The sequence below is a fragment of the Leptodactylus fuscus genome, chromosome 5 (assembly GCF_031893055.1).
Source record: "Leptodactylus fuscus isolate aLepFus1 chromosome 5, aLepFus1.hap2, whole genome shotgun sequence".
NCBI lineage: Eukaryota > Metazoa > Chordata > Amphibia > Anura > Leptodactylidae > Leptodactylus > Leptodactylus fuscus.
In genome coordinates, this window is record NC_134269.1 from 173,809,899 (window position 1) to 173,830,936 (window position 21,038).

At 41.1% G+C, this 21,038-nt stretch overlaps 1 protein-coding gene across 1 annotated transcript in view; it reads right to left on the bottom strand.

Moving 5' to 3' along the window:
• The window catches only part of DOCK2 (dedicator of cytokinesis 2), a 522,773-nt gene that overhangs the window by 151,722 nt on the left and 350,013 nt on the right, over positions 1-21,038 (bottom strand). The window contains exon 28 of the mRNA XM_075274736.1: positions 1,507-1,605. Within this exon, the coding sequence (XP_075130837.1) occupies positions 1,507-1,605 (99 nt within the window). The remainder of the gene's footprint in view (positions 1-1,506; positions 1,606-21,038) is intronic.

The window sequence follows — 21,038 nt, forward strand, 5'->3', positions numbered from 1 at the left end:
TCCTGAACCAATCAGCTGTTATAAGAGGCTCAGCATTCAGATGAGCTCTGCAGCGTCATACATTTGTATTGTCACTTGAATGGGTCTGAGCTGCAGTCAGGCAATGTGATTGATGAACATGAAGTAGTGCTCGGCGGGGTCGCTTCCCTGTTGCTTTTCAATTGACCTATCCTGAGTATAGGTAATGAAAGCGATCCTATCATTCAGACGACATTTTTTCCTAAGTACCATGTCGGAATAGCCTTATGAAAGGCTATTAGTCTCCCATCTTTCATCATCTTCTCCGCACCGCCGTTCGCCTACAATCCCAGTTTCTCTCGGTATGCAAATTAGCTCTGAACACTGAGGGCAGGCTCCAGCGCTCAGACAGCACTGGGGGTGTCTCCAATGCTGCGAGAGAACTCTCTCCAGCACCGCCTCAATCTTCATCAGGAACGGCCTCTTCATTCTCTTCTTCTGGCGGTGTATTCTTACTTCTAGGCCTCGGGCAGAGCAGACTGCGCATGCCCACAGGCCCCGAGAAAATGGCCGCTTACAATACTATGCAAGAAGCCATTTTCTTGTGGCCTATGGGAATGCGTAGTCTGCTCTGCCCAAGGCCGGAGGCCTTAGAAGTTACAAGCCGTCACCTGAAGAAGAGGCTGAAGATGACGCTGCTGAAGAAGAGGAGGCGGCGCTGGAGAGAGTTCTCTCGCAGCATTGGGGACGTCCCCAGTGCTGTCTGAGTGTTGCGGCCCTACCCCAGTGCTGTGAGAGAGCTAATTTACATACCGACAAGAACCGGGATTGTAGGCGAACGGCAGCACGGAGAAGACAACGAAAGGTAGCAACGAATAGCCTTTCTTAAGGCTATTCCTACGTGGTACTTAGAAAAATATCATCTGAATGATAGGATCCCTTTAATTATAAAGTCAAAAAAAAAACCTTTAGGTCAGGGTCCCCATGTGGCGTAAACGCTGCAGAAAAAATGCAACATTTTGCAATCCCTGCATAATGGATGGGAGGGATTCTAGCGAATTCCCACACTGTGGAAAAATACGGGCACCCTGCGATCTCCAAAATTGCTGGCGATTTCCCTACAGATATAATGGAAGCAGAAAGTCCATAGAGGAAATCTCTGCGTACTTTCTGTCTGCCGCGTTTTTTCCTAATAGCGCTTTTTGCTGAGGGGCGCTATGTGGGACCTTAGCCTTAAATATAAATCTTTGCAGGGAAAAGCATCAGATTGTGACAATGCAAGAGCCTGGAGATACAGCGTGGGTTCACATACTTCTGTGGGCACTGTATTATGGATGAAGGGAACATGAACCTGTAGTATGGCCTTATATATGAGGACTAGCACTAATGGGAAATGATAAGTTTTCTCTCTCGATAGACAAAGGGCTTTTTCACTGTTCTTTCTTTGGAAACTGCATTTGGTGCTGCTGCAGATAAAATCAATTGCCCTTTATTTGCCAAGTGGGATTTCAGCACAGCAATAAAGAAATCAAGTCCTGCAGAACTTACCACCAAGTCCGAACTCGACTGAAAAGTTCCAATGTAGTGAGTGTAATGCTGGTCATCCATCTGTTGAAGAATCGCCGTCATACAGGCCACAAAATGGCTCTGAAAATATTACAAATAAATACTGTAATTTAGGACATATTTATTACAATCACTAGTAAAAATATCACACTTACACTCATAACATACTAAACCTTGTATACACTAAAAAGACATTTATAAAGATTTATAAAAACAGGAGAAAATAAAAACTTTCTGCAATGTACAATCTGTAAACCAGTTCAAAGACATTTCTGAGGGTCCTTTCATATAGAACTTTTGACAGACATGAAAAGCGGATCGACCTTTGACGGTACTCTATTACCCAAGGGAGCAGGTTTCAGTGCTGTCAAATAAATCCTTGCGGTTTTGTAAATCACTTCATGTCAATTAAACCTACAGAAACAATAGAGTTTTCCATATAAATATAATAGGGGCAGAAAGTCCGCAGAGGAAAATTCTGTGGACTTTCTGTGCAGAAAACAACGCAATGTGTATCCACCACAGTCTTCTGCAGCATTTTTTATTCGCTGCAGCCCACTACAGGGGTCTTGAGGCTGAGTGCACATGGGGTCTTTTGGTCTGGAAACTCAGGCAGACTCAGGTTCCGGACCAAAAAACAGATAGCTGTACTGCACCGGCATTCAGTTTTGCACTCCACTCCGGATTAGGCCCAATGAATGGGCCTAGTCGGGAGGAGGGAGTGCCTTAAGGCAGATTCGTGAGGCATATCCGTTTTTTTTCCAGGAGCAGGAACAAACGGCTCCCGGAAAAAAGACCTGACCGGCTCCCATTGATTTCAATGGGAGCCGTCTTTTTGGTCAGGATTTTGAGGAGAATACGGCCTCAAAATCCTGTCCACAATACCCTGTGTGAACTCAGCCATAGGGAGCCTTCACACGATGTAACGTGCCGCATGATATGGCACGTATATGGTGTGTGAGAGTTTGCGCACCGTATAAGCTCCCATTTATTTCAATGGGAGTTAGGATCGTATACGCCGCGTTATTTTGCGGACACAAAATCACGGCCGCATAATAACGTGGCGTATACGATCCAGGCTCCCATTGAAATCAATGGGAGCTTTTACAGCGCTCAAAATCTCACACGCCGTATACATGCCAGAACACGCGGCACGTTACTCTGTATGAATGGACCCTAAGTCTAAGAGAGATGACATGGAACATTGGCTAAATGGGAACTCATGGCTAAACTCTGTAGAGAAGCCAACCGACACCTGCAAAGTGTTGTATCTCCAGTGGAAAAATGTAACCTGTACCACTCTAACCCTAATAGCAGAGCTCCAAGCAGACAACAGGCGGTCTTTACTTAAATTCCTGGGGTGATAACATGCACCGATATAAGACTGCTACATTGGCTTCAGTGGTCACATGACTGGCAACAGCTGTGACTATATAGCGTGGTATCAATCTGGGAAAATAAACAGTAGGGAGCACTGGCACATCAGCAGGGACTGTGCAGCTGCAGAAGTGGGGTGCTGTCTAATACAACAGTCAGACCTCCCATAGAGAAGGCAGGGATGGTTTAATACTGTCCCTTTCTTTCCAAATTGTTGTTGTGTTGTGCCGCCATGATGTAGCTCCCCTTCTTGCCTGGTGGTCAGGCTGAGGTCTGGGAACTGTATAATCTACTGGGTGCTAGAGGCGCCAGATCAGCTGTGATATGTAGCTCAGGAGGTTGCATACTTCCTGCAACAGGGACTAATATATCTGCAACAATTACAGTGGAAAGCAGCTGAAAATAAAGAAAAGTTAATATTAAAATACCTTCCATAGGTCTAATATGAAAAAATAAAAAAAAGAAAAGAAAAAATAATGCCACTATTTAAAAAAAAAAATAATTCACGAGTCTTGTATAAGGCATAATATCATGTAACGCTCCATAAGATGTAAGTATGAAGGAGATCGATCAAGATTACTATTTAATATTTCGGTCCAATAATGACCTTCGTCAAGCAAAATGTAATTATAGGAGAAAAGGAGCATGGTGGATCTGGAGCATCTCCCGAAAGTGCGGTACCATCAATAGCAGTGTGTCACTTAATGGATTGTTTGCAGAAGAATTCTATTAAGGCTGAGGCCCCAAGTTGTAGGAGTGCAGCTTTTTTTGTCACAGATTTTGCTGCGTTTTTTGAGACAAATTCAGGAATGAATTAAAGCCGGCTTTACGCGTGCTCCAATTGAAGTGAATGGGAAGTGTTTAGAAGCGCTCGTGTGTACGGCTCGGCATGAGCCGAGCGCTTACGCCATGTGAAAGGACCCTTAAGATAGGGTAGCACATGCTAGACCAGATGACCGATTTCCTTTCATATCTTAAACTCTCAACTATAAAGCCGGGGCCGCACAGTCCGGAAACGCTGCAATTTGCCCGAGGCAGAAACGCTGCGGGATAAATCGCGGTATTTTACAGTACAGACAAAGTGGATGGGATTCTAGCTAAGTAATTGTTTTTTCTTGTACTTCTTGAATAGGATTGGAAGGTTGTTCTTGGCATGTGTCCTGTGATCTAGGGGTTCAGCACCTGGGCTCAAGTCCTTTGTGCTACATAAGAATATACTAGTATTATAAGTGGCTCAAATTAGGTGGGGGACCCTGTTATAGATTTGGGGCTCCGGAGCGCTAAGTCCCGCCTCCACAGTGATCCTTTTGTTTACGATTCAGCGATCAATTCTTAATACAGATAGAGATTATTTTGTAATGACTGGATTAGAAGAGACAGTCTAAAATATTAATACTTCCAGGCACAAATTGTTCCCATAGATTTCATTTTGGCAGCCGGTAAAGATGGACTAAGCACCACAGGGTTTTGTGATTAATGAAAGAAATAATTCGGAAGACTCTCAAGAACTTATCAGCACTTCTGTTCTCTAAAGAATTGTTATTGTCAAAGCAATAACATGAATAATTTTGACAAAGACAAAAAAATATTAGTAAATTTTGAAGGGTAGAAAAGGATTATGAGATTACATTAAGGATTACAGGCAAATTGAGTGTGCGGCTCTTGACAATTTTAGAATATAGCGTGAAGCAGGAGAAGGCACAGGTACAAAATTATTCTTCACGAAAACATGTCTATAGAGGCTTTGAGATGACAATACAATGAGCGCTGGCGTATTGGAAGTATTATGAAATAAAATGAATAACAAGAACATAAAAGATGATTTATTTGTTCTGCCATTTCAATTTCCTCTGAAAACGTAGTATATTTATCTTGTGATTTTTGGTTTATAAAAGGTAAATCTACATTCTCCATTACTCTTGCTCAAGCAGGTATCTAGTAGTTGTATTACCAAATGGTGTTCTGTACAGCGACGCATGTCAGAGATGTTCTACCCCGGAATCAATGCTGTACGGACTATGATAGTGGACGTTACTGCAGGGTGTCCACTGTGTAAAGCTGATCCTTCGTTCACATCTGCGTTTGGTATCCCGTTTGAGGAGTCCGCATGGGGACCCCCCGAACGGAATATCGAACGCAACTGCAAGCAGTGTGCAGTAAAAGCACACGGACCACATAGACTATAATGGGGTCCGTGTGCATGCCACGTGCTGCCTGCACGACGGATACGGACAGGAAAGTAGATGGTGAACCTACGGAGATCTGGCGGCAAGCACACGGAACCCATACGGACCTCACTATAGTCGATGGGGTCTGTGTGCTTTCACTGGCAGTTGCGTTCGGTATTCTGTTCGGGGGGTCCTCATGCGGACTACCCTGGACGGAATACCATAATAAGATGTGATCGAGGCCTGATATGGTACCTGCTCAGCTCCTGAGGGGACGGTTTGTTTAAAGTACCAGGTTAAATAACATGATCACTTCTTGGTTTGGGAGGCCCAGTTCCCATCTGCGTTCAGGCCACTCCGTTCCCCTTTCTGCATGATAAATGTGGAGAGAAAATTCTGGAAGCAGCACCTTTTTTGTGTGGAAACCACATTATAGTCTATGGAGTCTGTGGATTAGGTTTTTTATGTGGATTAGGTTTCGGAAACCCGTACGCAGATGTGAACCAGGCCTAAGTTTACAGTATAGTTAATAATTATTTTTTTACACATTTTTACATTTTTTAAACATTTTTACTTTTACTTTTTTAAACATTTTTTTTGTTCCCACTTGAACAACCAATTGCTTATGTATTGTAACGTATGTATTGCAGTGTACTATGAATGTCGGACGCTTCTATAGATAGCAGAACCAGAGGCATCTGGCTGCCACGGAAAAATACTAGCACCCTGAGGCTAAGTTCACACAGAGTTTTTTGGTCAGGATTTTGAGGCCGTATCCGCCTTAAAATCCTGACCAAAAAGACGACTCCCATTGAAATCAAAGTGAGCCGCTCAGGAGTTTTTTCGGAAGCCATTTCATCCGCGAGGTGCTCATTCTTCAGGCCGAGTCGCCTCGCGATTCGGCCTGAAGACACTCCCCACCAACGGACTAGGCCTATTCATTGGGCGTAATCCGGAGCAGAGTGCGCGGCTGGATGACGGTGCAGTGCACCAGCTTTAAGTCGCGGCTACCCAGTTTTTGGACTGGAACCTAGGGCAACCTCCGCCTCAGGATCCGATCCAAAAATTGCTGTGTGAACTTACCCTGAAACTGTGTTGCTAAAATCATTTGACCCTTTTATAGCATATTTTGGAGACAGATCCCTCTTATGTTAAAAACACAAACTAAAAACAAACAAGTATACATTTCTATAGGCTGCACAACAATTTTCAATTCTATCTCAACATAGGTAATGTCAATTTGTACAAACTGAGGCCAGTCGCCCCCCAGACCCCCGCCATCCCAGCCTTTCATACAAGGCCACAGACATACATGTATGCAAACAACCACCAAGCAATAAACATCACTAAGGCTGTCTGGCCAATATGTCTATGTAGTGTACACAGTAAAGGTCAGAGAAATTAATTCCTGTAATCCACTTACTGCAGCTTATTAGGCATGGAGTAAACAGCTTGTATGCAATGAATTTTTATCAGGATGTGTTTTAATATGGCAAGCATCAACAGTTTCCCAAGCACTATTTCTATCAGTAAGTAATGCTGAGTATTATCGGGGAAGAAAGTGCTTAATCATAGACCTTGGGTTCTTCATTTATATTTAACCCTATAGTGGCATGTACCTATAGTCAAACGTCTGATTTTTGGGAAAAGACACAATATTTACAGCTGATCTTTTGCTTGCATTGTGCTGTCATGGCTGACCGCCTGTCAATGCGATCGGTATTCCATTTGGGGGATCTCCATGTGGACTCCCCAAACGTAATACCGAATGCAGATGTGAACCAGGCCTTAGGTCTGTCCATCAGGAATGGTAACACAATGCCTGAGGAGTCACATATTTATACACACAGGGTCATAGGGTTAGTGTGATCTCCTTCCCTTCCCTTGTCTCATTTACCACATTATCTCTATGTTCTTCAGATATTGTGTTATAGAATACCTGATGGAGAGACCAACAACACACCCAATATAGGTCATCCCAGCGATGTGCTGAGATGCCGGAACTATCACAGGCACGGTGCGAGGAACAAGTTCAGCGGCAGGCCAGCTTGAGAGCTGCCGAAACGCTGGAGCAGGCAGATCATTGATGCCAACAATACGCTCATCATATGGCGTCCCAGCAAGATTCTGAGATGCCGGAACAATCACGGGCACGATGCAAGGAACAAGTTCAGTGGCAGGCCAGCTTGAAAGCTGCCGAAATGCCGGAGTAGGTGGATCATCGATGCCAACAATAAACCATTAAATGGCATCCTAGCAAGCTTCTCAGATGCCGGAACAACCACGGACAAGCACGGTGCAAAGAACGAGTTTAGCAGCAGGACAGCTTGAGAGCAGGTGAACCATCAACAGCAGCAATTTGCTGAATATAGGCGGATCATCGATGCCAACAACACGCAGATGAATTCGCGGTCAGGGGCTAGTACTGAATATTTCCCCACTATACTATATAGCAATCTGCTCAGCTCCTTTTGCTATATAATATACTGTATAGAACAGCATTTTCCATTTGACAGGTTCCCTGTAAGTTTTATACAAAGCTTTATAACGTGTTTGAGCTACAAATGAGAAGCTCTAACAATCCATAAATACAGGACTAATGTATAATAATGCCCATGTACTAAAAATAAACGTTGTCATATGTTCTCTGTCATACAAAGAATGGTTAGTAAAATCCACCCCGCTCATACACTTTATCTATGTAATGCAGGTGCATATTAGATTTTAACTACTCTTTTATCCCTTATATCCCAGCATAGCAGCCGGCATACTTGACTAGCACAAGTGGCAATTTCCTTCAGATCTTTCAAGGAAGAAACCAGTAACATTATACTTTGAGAACAAGAGGTTTTCCATTTATCTGCTCCATTTGATACATAATTGAAAGTAAAGTTTACTGTGTTACACCTCAGTAGGCAGAGGAGGATTTTGCTCTTATGCTCAGTTCAGTAGCGGTGGATGGCCCATGCTCTTTTCTATAATCCAGGACAATGGAAATGTCCCATATCAGGTTTGAGTACAAAGAAACCTCTGGTTACTTCGTATGAAATCTTTTACTATATGTAAATGCAGATGGACTTGCAGTGCTAAAAGTGAACTCAGGCCTACTACAGTGTTATTGCTAGGGTAGAGCCGATCTTGAGATTTCAGGATCGTTTTTAAAATCCAATTTTCAATCATTTTCCAGCTGATCCTGATCGTAAAATTTGCTCGATCGCCGATCAGGATCCAATCTTTCCCGATCACTCAACCCCAGTTATTGCCTAAGGCCGGTTGCAGACAACTGTGCTGCTGTATTAAAAGCACAGGCCATACACGGGGGACACGTAGATGTCCCCCCATATGCCACCTGTGCTTCCACAACCCCTTTCATTACATGAATAGGAGCCAAGGAAGCATGGGCCATTCCTGTCCTATATTTTGTGGCCCGGAGTTTCGGCTCGTACACAGGACCGTGAAATTCACGGGCGTGTATACGGGCCCATAGAAAAGAATGGGTCAGACAACCATGGCCAGGGTTGTCTGCAAGGGGCCTAAGGCTAAGGCCTGCACAAACACAGTGACAGGAAAGTGGATTGGATTCTAGTGAATCCCCACATTGTGGGAAAATACGTGGTGCAGAAACATGGCGATTGCCAAAACTGTTGCAATTCGATTAGAAATCGCAGCATGTCAATTATATCTACAGAAACGCCGGCAGTTCTCCTATAGATATAATTAAAGCAGAAAGTCTGCAAAAATTCTGTGCAAAGTGTTGTGGGAAGAACCGGGATGTGTAGCCGCCGCATCTTTTCCCGTAGCGCTTTTTTGCTGTGGGACGCCACATGGGGCCTTAGCCATAAGTGGAATTATTCCCGAAGTTATGTAACAAGTCTCTAATGGTACATGAACCATACAGCAACACAACTTACACACTAATATGTTCTCTGCTTCCTGACTCACTGCTGTCTCTGCCAGGGTTTGTGCAAAGTAAGAAAGCAGCTTCCTCCGATTATTTATCCATTTTTATTTCTATAGACCTCATGCACGGTTGACATTGATTTTGGCGGTGGGCAGACAGCAGGGCTGGGGATGTGGTGTAATACGCTGTGCAGAGTCTTACATCCTTAAGCCAAGACGACCATGGTGATGTAATGTCCTGGCACCGATCAAAGGAGAAAAGGAACTTGTCAGAATAAAAAATACCCTTAGAATTCTATTTTATTGTCAGTTTATACAAAAGAAAAATGTCACCCAATGGAAGACCTATATCTAAGTGTCAAAGTGTCAGACAAGTTTAAAAAATTTGGTGCTTTTTACAAAGTTAATCCTATTGTCTAGAGTTACCCTTGTACAGGAGTGGAATTGTCCCAAATGTGCCACAATGTTAATTTTTTTTTTTTTTTTTTGGTGTCTTTATCTACTTTTAAAGTTTTCCATGTGTCACACATGGAAAAACAAGAACAATGTATAATTTTTTTCTGTGTAGATGGGGTTTTCAAAAATGTATTGTACTATTGTACACTTCCATGAATCTGAAGAATCCGCCATGTGTGAACAGGAATTGATAATTCATTCTCCCTCCATCTCTCTAAGGACCCGTTCACACGGGGCAAGAGGGAGCGAATTTCGGTGTGGAATGCACGTCATAATCCGCCCCCTCACAATGGTGGTCTATGTAGATCACTAGCGGAAAAAAGAAGCGAGCTGCTCATTCTTCAGGTGGATTCCGCAGCTGAATCAGCCGCAGTGTCCGCCTTGTGACAGCACCCTCTGGACTAGACCCATTCATTTGGGCCTAATCCGAAGCGGATAGCCACGATGCGATGCCGTGTACTGCACCAGCCGTGACGGAATATGCACACGTGTATTTGAGTGTGAACTAGGCCTTATATATACACAGTGTTTCAACAAACATGTACATAAATGTATGTACCGTATTTTTCGGACTATAAGACACACTTTTTTTCCTCCCAATATGGGAGGAAAATGTGTGTGCGTCTTATAGTCCGAATGCAGCGTGTGCAGCGTCTCTGTCCCGTCTGTGCGAATGAAAAGGAGAGCAGCACGGTGCCTGCTTGCTCTGCCCCTCCTTCCCTGTCTGTGTCGTGTGTTTGCAGGAGCGAGATATGAGAGGCAGGGAAGTAGGGGCGGGACAGACAGGTGAAGGAGGCGTGGTTTCAAGCTTGCTGAGAAAACCACGCCTCCTTCTCCCGTCTGGCCCGCCCCTCCTTCACTGCCTCTCAGATCTGGCTCCTGCAATGAAGCCACACAGACAGGGAAGGAGGGGCGGGCCAGACGGGAGGAGGCGTGGTTTTCTCGGCAAGCTTGAAACCACGCCTCCTTCACCCATCTGGCCCGCCCCTACTTCCCTGCCTGTGTGGCTTCATTGCAGGAGCCAGATCTGAGAGGCAGTGAAGGAGGGACGAGCCAGACGGGTGAAAGAGACGTGTTTTCAAGTTTGCTTAGAAAACCACACCTCCTTCACTCGTCTGGCCCGCCCCTTTTTCTCTTCTTGCATAGCTTCACTGCAGGGTGTCTCTTTCCATCCATGGATGCCAAACCTGTGCACAAAGTGCATGAAACAATTTTAATTAAAACAACATATATATATATATATATATATATATATATATATATATATGTTCAAATCACCCCCATATCCCTAGAATACATATAAAACAAAAACATTACTGTTGAAACACATACACATTTGGTATCCCTGTGTCCGAAAACCCCCGGTTCTATTTACATTGGTGAAATATTATATTATTAGATTATTAAATATTTTACCAATTTTTTTTTTTGCTTAATTTTTTTTTCCTTATTTTCCTCCTCTAAAACCTTAGTGCGTCTTATGGTCCGGTGCGTCTTATAGTCCGAAAAATATGGTAAATATCATTGTATTTGTCACAGTGTGTATGTGTATATACGTTGTATAAAGGATGTGTTTGTATGTATTCAAGTATGTATACGAGTTTATTTTTGTACATATACATTTACTATGCATATATAGCTGTGATCCGCACATTCTTTTCCAAAATATTGGATATGCCCCTTTTACCATGAGTATAAAAGGGTTGTTTTGTAAATGTTGTTCCATTCACTAGACTGCAAAGGTCCTCTTAATGTTTCCTCTCCTTTATACTTCTATACCTAAGGCCGGTGCCCCATGGGCCAGAAATGTTGCGATTTGCCCGCATTTTACAGTACAGGCAAAGTGAATGGGATTCTAGTGAATCCCATGCCCACTTTGCGGTAAAAACCGCAGTGTGGACATATCGCGATTTCCAAAAACAGTGCGATTTTGGAATTTGCAGCATGTCAATTATACCTATGGAAATGCCAGCGGTTTCACCATAGATATAATTGTAACAGAAAGTCAGCGGAGGAAAACTCTGCGAACTTTCAGTTTAACGCGCTGCTGGAAGAACCGCGATGCTTTGCTGCTGCGTTTTTTTCCGCAGCGCTGTATTGATCGGGGTCGTGCCCTGTGGCCTTAGCCTAAGGCAGCTTTGATAATTTATTAATGATAATTATAACACTTATTTACATATAAAAAACAAAAAAAACTTTGCAAGTCTTCAGTAGGTGATACCTTTTTTAATGGCTAACTCATAATGATGACAGAATATGACGTTTCGAAGCTTTCCTCTGAGCTTCTTCTTCAGATATAACTAAAAAACACTTTCTAGAGGCTGCATATTTATGTACAACAGGACACATAGGGATAGGATTACAGGAGGGAGGGGGGAAGAGGCTTATTACTATATACTTATAACAACAAACAATCAATTGCCAGATCCCCCAAAAATATGCAGCCTCTAGAAAGTGTTTTTTAGTTATATCTGAAGAAGAAGCCAGAGGAGGCTTCGAAACGTCATATTCTGTCATCATTATGAGTTAGCCATTAAAAAAGGTATCACCTACTGAAGACTTGCAAAGTTTTTTTTGTTTTTTATATTTTATAACCACTGGCTAACACGGTACTAAAACAAACATTTTCCTTTTACTTATTTACATGAAACTGTGTCCTAACCATTGCCCTCCACAAGACATTATCAGCCCTACAAAGAGGTTGTACGTTTTTACCTAACACTGACCTATTCCTATGACTCCAGATCACTTTGCTTTTTGAAAATTTAGACCATTGTGCGATTTCTGGTAAAAACTAAGATTGCACATTTTTGATAGATGCCAAGGCAGCCAGATTTGTGAATATTCCCAATTTGCATATAGTATATGTGTGTGTTATATAAATTTAGATGACGGTCACATCAGGAATGTGTTTTGATAATTCTGATAAAAAAAAGAATCTACCCAGCATGCAATGTATTGAATTGTCATTCATCTTACAAAACAACTTTAGGATGACTGACTACAGAACGGAGGCACCGTAGAAGAAGGCTGCACTAAATATCATTCTGCTGAATATTTGTCTTCTCCTCTGCAGGGCTTTGGCTTCTCTGACATTAGACTGGAGCATAAGACACTAATACTAATGTGCTATAGTACGGTCACCTATCTCTGTCATGTGACATTTGGACTTGGTCACAGCATCTTCTCTGCCCTGCCAGCCTGCCTGCATTAGTGTGCAGATCCCATGTAGGGCCACTAGAGGGCTTCCCCTCTCATATGGAGCATGCAGCTCAGTTTGCTCTGGGTTTTATTATTTATTCCTACATGAGCACAAGCAGAAGACTTCTTGCATACAAACTGATTTCCTTTCAGCTAAAGGACTTTCCGAACCTCTTTTTTTTTTTGAGAATCACATTACTGTTCGTCATATCTCTGACTGCTCTGCAAGAAGAGGAATATCTATCTATATTCCCTGCAGGTAATGATTCTGCATCTTACAGGTAAGGAGATTTCTTTTTCACTGATGACATTATTAAAGCGATGTTATATTTCCCCTATTACAAGAGTTCAGGGGGTTTTTTTTGCATTTGGAGAAATAATTCTGGAGGTTTTATTTTTTGGAAATGATAATAGAAATGATAGGAATTGCAATCCAGCATCTGATGCAAAGAGATCTCATTATTATTAACATTGTCTGTGGCGTAAAACAAGTTTCTTTGAAGATGTAAAATGAATAGGATCAATTATTCCATGTCGTTATGCCTACTCTATCGGACGTGTATTGCCGCCTATTAATATGAATCCCAATCCCAATAGGACTCTTTAACTCTGCAGCATCTAGCATTCAGGTCAGGGGGAGATAATAGAGTTTGATCAGCTCTTTGTACCATGTAACTTAACCATAGAATGTGACAATGTAGCAGTGATTGAAAACAGACCGAGCACAACTTGTATAATGACATTTGTGCAAACTCATTACATGCACAGAACTTGTCATATCCCTTGTCTGTTGCAATGACGGATTTCTATGGCATGGGTGGTGACTGCACTCAATGTCTCCAGGGCTGCACAAACTTTTATCTGCTATATTCCAAGGATCATAGTCATCGATCCGCGTCTGATTGGCAGGGCGTTACTAGGATGAAAGTTTTAATCCGTGCACTTTGACGTGACGTGAATCACTGTGGACATCGATAGGCATGACTATTAGGTAACATACTATAATATCTGTACATAGGTTGCAGAATATATGGTAATGCATGTGAATTTACATATGGAATGCAGAATGTAACCATGATGTCAGATACTTCCAGTTTGTTAAAGGTGACCTCTCGGATAGGACATGGGGTATATAATATCAGGATACAAAGTCATATGTGGATTGTTAACATGTAACCAGTTGTCTTTATGTGTATATTGACTGTGTATATATAGCTGTCTCTAGTGTGATGAAGTCTCCTCTTTGGCCATATGAAGCAGGGCCTGTGATGTATATAAATGGAGCCATGGCAGTGATTTACCTCTGTCCCCGGCTTCCATCTGTCCATATTTGACCCTATATACACATACAGATAAATAGACGAGTGATCTTCTATAAGTACACAGCAGGTGTAAAGTGCCACAGTTACTGCCATCAAGATCCCATTTGATTCCAGTGCTCTCCAGTGCCAGTAATGACTTTGTCTCCTATCATGGTCCATTGTAAATCAATACAGCTGTTAAGAGATAAGCTTTTGACCACAGTTCATTTTCCTCAAAGGAAATACACAGCACAGAAATAAAGTGACGGCCATGGATGCTTATCAATCCCCAAATTCTCTACCTTAATCTCGTGTCATTAATAGACTTAAATTAAATAAAACCGATTCTGTTCTTTGCTGACTGCGGTGTCCGACTACATATTACACAGGCATAAAAGTAACAGATATGAGACAGTATTGTATGTGATAAGGGCTCCGTCTATTGTATCATGTTATATGACTTTGAGACAATTCCCTGAATGTGACGTCCAGAGATTCAGATCATTCGCAGTGATTGTTTCAGAGTAAAAGTAGAACCGGACAGAAGTGAAACATCTCCTATTAGAACATGTTTTATGTTGGCTTGTTTGGCTCTGAAATGCATATCTGGAATATTTGACAATATTTTACGGGTCATGGCGCGAAATGAAAACAATTCTACTGTCTGTATTTCTAAATGAAAATAGAAAAGTGAATATAATATATAGCATAAACCGTAGAGATGTGACCGGCTACACAGTGTACCAATGATAAGTCTCAGAACTGATCATAGTCCTTTAATCTCTGAAAAGTCAATTGGATATCGCTGTAGTGCAGCATCCAAAATAAGCCTCCAGCTTACTGAGCTTCTGGGCATTTCATCCTATACAATATCATTGTTGTCACTCTTAATGCCAATAAGAAATTGTACTGAGACCCCAAAAGTTGCCTTTATGTGCATTAGATATGACTCACATTGTGAAGGATACAAAGTAACAATGTAATAGGAGACTTGCATTGGATACATCTCACTTTATATTATTATTCCATTCCATATATACACTATGGATATCTATCAGGGCTTTATATATCGGATATTTAGTAAATATATAATAAGTTATGAACCAGAATGTAATACAAGCCACTCTGCATGGTGTCTGCTGCTTAGGATAAAATATACAATTATTTGCTATTTCATTGGATAGGTGCACTGAAAAAACTGCTCAGAAAACAGGTATTTCACCAAAAGCTCATCCTAGTATATGGGAGGACTACAGTCTGGATCATTACGGCATTATGGAATAAATCCGGGAAATGCTGCACTGAATCCTTTTACTTTACTACATTACATTACAGAACTGAAACATAAAACAGATCAGGAGATTTGGGAGATGTCCAGTATGGTAATACTTGCAGTGCGATTGATCATAATATGTAGTAGTAGAAGTACTATATATATATATATATATATATATATATATATATATATGTACAATTTGGTAAAGTTCTGCCTAGGAAACAGTGCCACGGATGTTTGCAGTCTGTGTCTGGTATTGCAGTTCAACTCTCCATAAACTTTACAATGTTATTCTCCATTTTCAGAAGACTGTTCAGTTTGGATCAGGCTAGGTATACATGTCTAAGGGTATCTTAGTACAGTTACAATTGTTACATCTATATTTCTGTCCCTTTTAGAAGACAGTAATATTTGAATCGGTCTAGGAAGAAATCCTGAGCTTAGTTCAGCCTATTGATATCTATATTTTCATCCCTAGTGATGTTATGAATAACATACAATGGTATCATCATTGTCTTATTTATGGAAGACAATCTAAAGGATAGAGGATACATTGCTTATTGGTGGTGGTCTGACCACTGAGATCCCTACCGATCCTGGGATGAATGGGACATGGAGGTTTGGCTGCATTCATAGAGGGGGTAATATAGCTCAGAACCAGTGGGGGCGCTGTGGTCAGACCCCTATTGATAAGCTTAATCTCTATCCTATGGATTGAAGATAACTCTGTTTGTGTAGCCTAACTTCTTTAATATCAGTAGCAATCATTGTGAGGATCAAGTAACATTCACAAGCAGAGGTGTAAGAAGTTACCAGGGGACCCATAGTAAAACTTGTAATGGGACTCCATTCCACCATAACCACCTTAATCATGACGTGTCATGTGTATGTTTACTTTGGTTTCCTTTACTACACACAAATATATATATCATATATATATATATATATATATATATATATATATATATATATATCATATATCATATATATATATATATATATATATATATATATATATCATATATATATATATATATATATATATAGTGTTCGGTCATGCACATGGTCACAAGTCAACACAAAACTATAAACAGTCCTAAGCAAATATAGGAAAATGATGAACTCGTGCAAAACATGTCTACGGAATTCATTTATCAGGTTATTTTCTGTGAACATGAGCAGCATAAAAATATGCTGAAATATACAAGCTGCCCCCCAAAAATTCTATCTAATATTATACTGTAATATGTTCTATCCCATGTGAAAAGGAGAAAGGCAAAGCACTAGAGTCCCGCTATATCCGTCCCAGATTCCTGACTTATGTGTGGGCCACTGCGGATCTGGAATAGGTTTCAGCCCCAGTTGGGGGTCCTGAGTCTCGCTACTGGCCCATAAAAGCCTGCAGAGCTTGCACTTCAGGGCAAATCCTGAGAGGAGAAGAAGTGGCTGGGTCTTTCCTGACACTGAGTACCTTGTGATACGGTACGGTGTTTTGTTGTTGTTGTTTTTTTTTTTGGTTAATTCATATGGCTGGTAGTAAGCCACACGTACAGTTAGTATTTTTCTGCTTAGTTAGCGCTCGGATGAGCAGGATTTTGTTTGACGTTATTTTGCCTGAAGTTAAGGTTGTATTTTATTTTGCACATTTTTGTGCCTGACATCAAGGTTTATTTATTTTGCTGTTTTTCTTAAACTGCTTTTCGGCAAGAGTTGTGTCCCTGTCTCTGACTGGTTGGGTTTGCAGCATTGCTGCAACCTTCTCCACACCCATTACTGAGTAATATTTTTGTACTCTCAAACTGCACCAAAATAGTTTCTCCAATATAAAACAGTTGTGGCTCCTGATATGTACAGAGGCAAAAAAAAAAAAATACTTAGCTGTTCATTAATGTATTTTCAGGTCTGGTCATTAAGTGGTTAAATAAAAAGAATCTGTCATTAGGCAGCATAAAGTAGTGACAGTCAGTAAGAATCCGGAGGTATGTTACTTATGTGGCAATAGGCAGTCATTTTTATAAAATCAGTTTATAACATGCAATGCGAGCCAAACACTATGAGATTGGAGTCCTCCCAATGATGTACATGTGCTGTGCAGCGGGATCCTCTAAACTTCTAAGGCTGGTCTTACATGGCCGTAGTGGTTTTTGTGGTCAGCAACACTAAATTTCACTCCAAAAAGTCATTCCGCAGATGTTTATTTCCATCGGCACGCGCCCATAGAGTTCTATGGGACAGTCCATGCCATGTCGTGATGTCCATGACTTTGCGGACCTGCAGTATTCAGTTCGGACCCCGGTCACAGCACGACACACCACAGATAAAATATCTGGTGGTGTAAGAGGCTGCACTGAATATAATGTGTCTGCAAATGGACTGCAATTGAGAACCCACAATTGTGCACCATTTGCGGACTAAACTTACTGTTGTGTAAGACCAACCTTACTGCTGCTTAGTTATAAGAGGAGAAGCTGCCAACACCATGTGGGTGGGCAGCGGGATCCCGAGACTTGTAAGTAAGAAAACTCTATACTGTCACAATTTTAGCTCATGCACTACCTAATAAACTGTGATTTTATGAAAACTGCCATTGTCAAGTAAATGGTACACATTTGGAATCAGGATGTCTATCACTGATTTATACTGATTTATCAGATGAGGGACATAAATCTAGTGGTAGATTCCCTTAAGTGCAGTGACCCATAATTAAAATGTATTCTATATCCACAAGATTGGTGATAAGTTTCTGATCCATAAGTGTTGGACTGCCAAGACCCCCTCCAGCTATTAAAAACGTCCTGTGCTCCACCCTCACCACCCCATTTAAATGGAGCAGAAATAAGTCAATCCCATACAATTTGGTTTGAATCAAATTGTAAGTGCCCTGTTTGCCCCGTACAGTGTGCAATCCTTCTCAAGCTCTTTATCACCAAGGGTGCATTCACACGGAGGAAAATGGTGCTGAATTTGGTGTGGAATTTTAACGCTGAAAAAAAGCCTCCCATTGACTTTAACGAGTTCCTTTTTCTGCAAGGAACCCACTGAAGTCAATAGGAGGATTTTTTTCAGTGCTGAAATTCCACACCAAATTCAGCACCATTTTCCTCCATGTGAATGCACCCCAAAACAGTATTAGTAATGTAAAAGTGACAACAATATAAATGGCTATGACATAACCAATAATTCATTAGTGACCTACAGTATAGTCCCTTGTGATTGGCTATACTAGAGGGAGAGATGCCTGCGGGACATTATAGGGAAGCCTACCAGGCACCGCATGAGGTTATACGATCCTTCCTTTCTGCCTTCTACTGATCTGTAAAATGCCAACTTCCATCTTGACCAATTTATGTGGGATAAATACCAAATGCTTCCAATTTGCAAAATTTGAAACTTTTCACAAATTTGTAATTTCATGCACAGCGAAGCCAAGCACCTGCACTACTGCTCCAAACTCTCCACAACTGTTATATATAGCCAAGTGCTCTAATGGGGGGATTATATGTAACCAATATGGGTCCCAATAGTTGGACAACCAACAAACAGTGCCTTATCATTTATCCTGTGAATAAGTGATCAATTTTTATGTAAAAACATTTTAAACTATTTCCCCACGCTGCTACGTTTCATTTTTTGTTTTCTAAAAGCAATAACGTTATTATTTTCCATTCATGGGGTTTTATATTTTTACGTGACAGATTGTACTTCATAATGACACAATTTAATATTCTGCATAATGTACTGGTAAAGCTGTAAAAAAATTTAGAATAAGATGCATTTAGAAAATAGTCTGCCATTGCGCCATTTTATTGGCAGCCAGAATAACAAGTTACCTATATTCTAAAGATTGCTATGATCATGTCCGTATAGTTTTGTTATGATTTAATACCTTTACAAAAAATTTAAATTTTGTTAACATTTTCAAAAAAAATTTAAATTCTTCGAATTGACATCTGTAACTTTTTTATGTTTCCCTATATGGGGCTGTGTAAGGTCTTTTTTGCAGAGTTAAATGTACTTTTTATTTATACCATTTTGTGGAATGTCTGATGTTTGGATAGCTTTTTATTAAAATTTCTCTTAGGAGACAAAACTGAAAAACCATCCATTTTGACTTTTTTTCCCCACTACAGCATTTACCGTATAGGAAAGACATTTTTACTAGGGATGAGCGAGTAGTACTAGTAGGTATTCGATTGAATACTACGGTATTCGAAATACTCATACTCGATCGAGTACCACTCGCTGTTCAAATGTAAAAGTTCGATGCAGAACCAGCATTGATTGGCCGAATGCTATAAGTCAGCCAATCAACGCTGGTTCTTCTCCTACCTATAGAAGTCTCCGTGCAGCTTCCCCGCGACGTCTTCCGGCTCTGAATTCACTCTGCCAGGCATCGGGCCTGGCAGAGCCGACTGCGCATGTCCGCTTGTAGTGTGGGTATGCGCAGTCGGCTCTGTCCAGGCCCAATGCCTGGCAGAGTGAATGAAGAGCCGGAAGACGCCGCGGGGACACTGCACGGAGAAGACTTCTCGGAGGATCACCAAAAAAAGCATCTAGCTAGATCTTGTCAAGGGCTCTGTGGATGATTCGGTCATCGAACCTGCGGAACAAGGTTCAGTCTGAATAATCCCCATTGTATCTGGTGAATTGGGGAGCAAAGCCACTGTGGAAAGCCGTATTTCCACTATTGGATGCAAGGGGTTGTCATTTGGAAAGGAAACCGAGCCAGAAGACTACTTCAATTTTCTATTCACTTTCCACATTGTGAACCCCATTTTATTATACAGAATGTGTCTTTACACAGTCATCGTATATATGTCAAGACACATTATTGTAATTCAGTATTTATTCTAAATAAATATTGGAAGATTATGTTTTGCTGCAATTTTTTTTTTCAGACTCGGGCATCACAAATGCACTCCATGTTCAAGTATAACATTATATATCCCAAAAATTATAAGGCAGCCGATGCAAGTTCAGAAGGCTTAAATTCATCATCTTCATATTTACATAAGATAAGAACCTTTAAAACCAAGACACTTTAAAGAAATAGACAATTGAAAAGTGATTTACAAAGATTTCTCCCACAAATCAAAAGAAAACCTAAGGTAACTTGGCAGCGGAGAATTATTTCCTCTTCTTTCCGCAATCCGCCACCATTTTGTCTTTCACGGTTGCAATCCATCACATCACACCAGTCAGTTTTGATCCTTGTGTACTAGCTCCTGACATAAGATGTGTTATTATGAAGAGCAATGAAGAATATGACATCCAGTATATTGCAAGCAATTTGTGACTTCTGTGGCAAACCATATTCTTGATCTTAGAATTTATGAATGTATTTGTTGAAGTAATGTTGGCTGTGAGGATCCATCAAAGCTAGATTGGAAATGCGGGTCAACATTTTTCATTTTTGAAACGTATTTCTCAGTACTCTGTACAACAAAATTATGAAAGTGGGCACGATAGGTAGAAGTAATGGAAGGAAGGCTTTTTTAATGGATCCTTAAAAAAAAAAAGGACTCAAAAAATCAGATGGCAGTCCACACTAAGGAAAAGGCCCAATGGGATGTATCGCAGACAAAAAACGCTGCAGGAAAAAAACGCGACGGCTATGCATCGTGGTTCTTCCTGCAGCACTTTAAACAGAAAGTTCACAGAGTTTTCCTCTGCGGACTTTCTGTTACAATTATATCTATGGGGAAAACACCGGCGTTTCCATAGATATTAATTGTCATGCTGCGATTTCAAAAACCACGTTGGTGTTGGAAATTGCGGTGGGTCCGCACCCCGATTTTTACCGCAAAGTGGGGATGGGATTGGCTAGAATCCCAT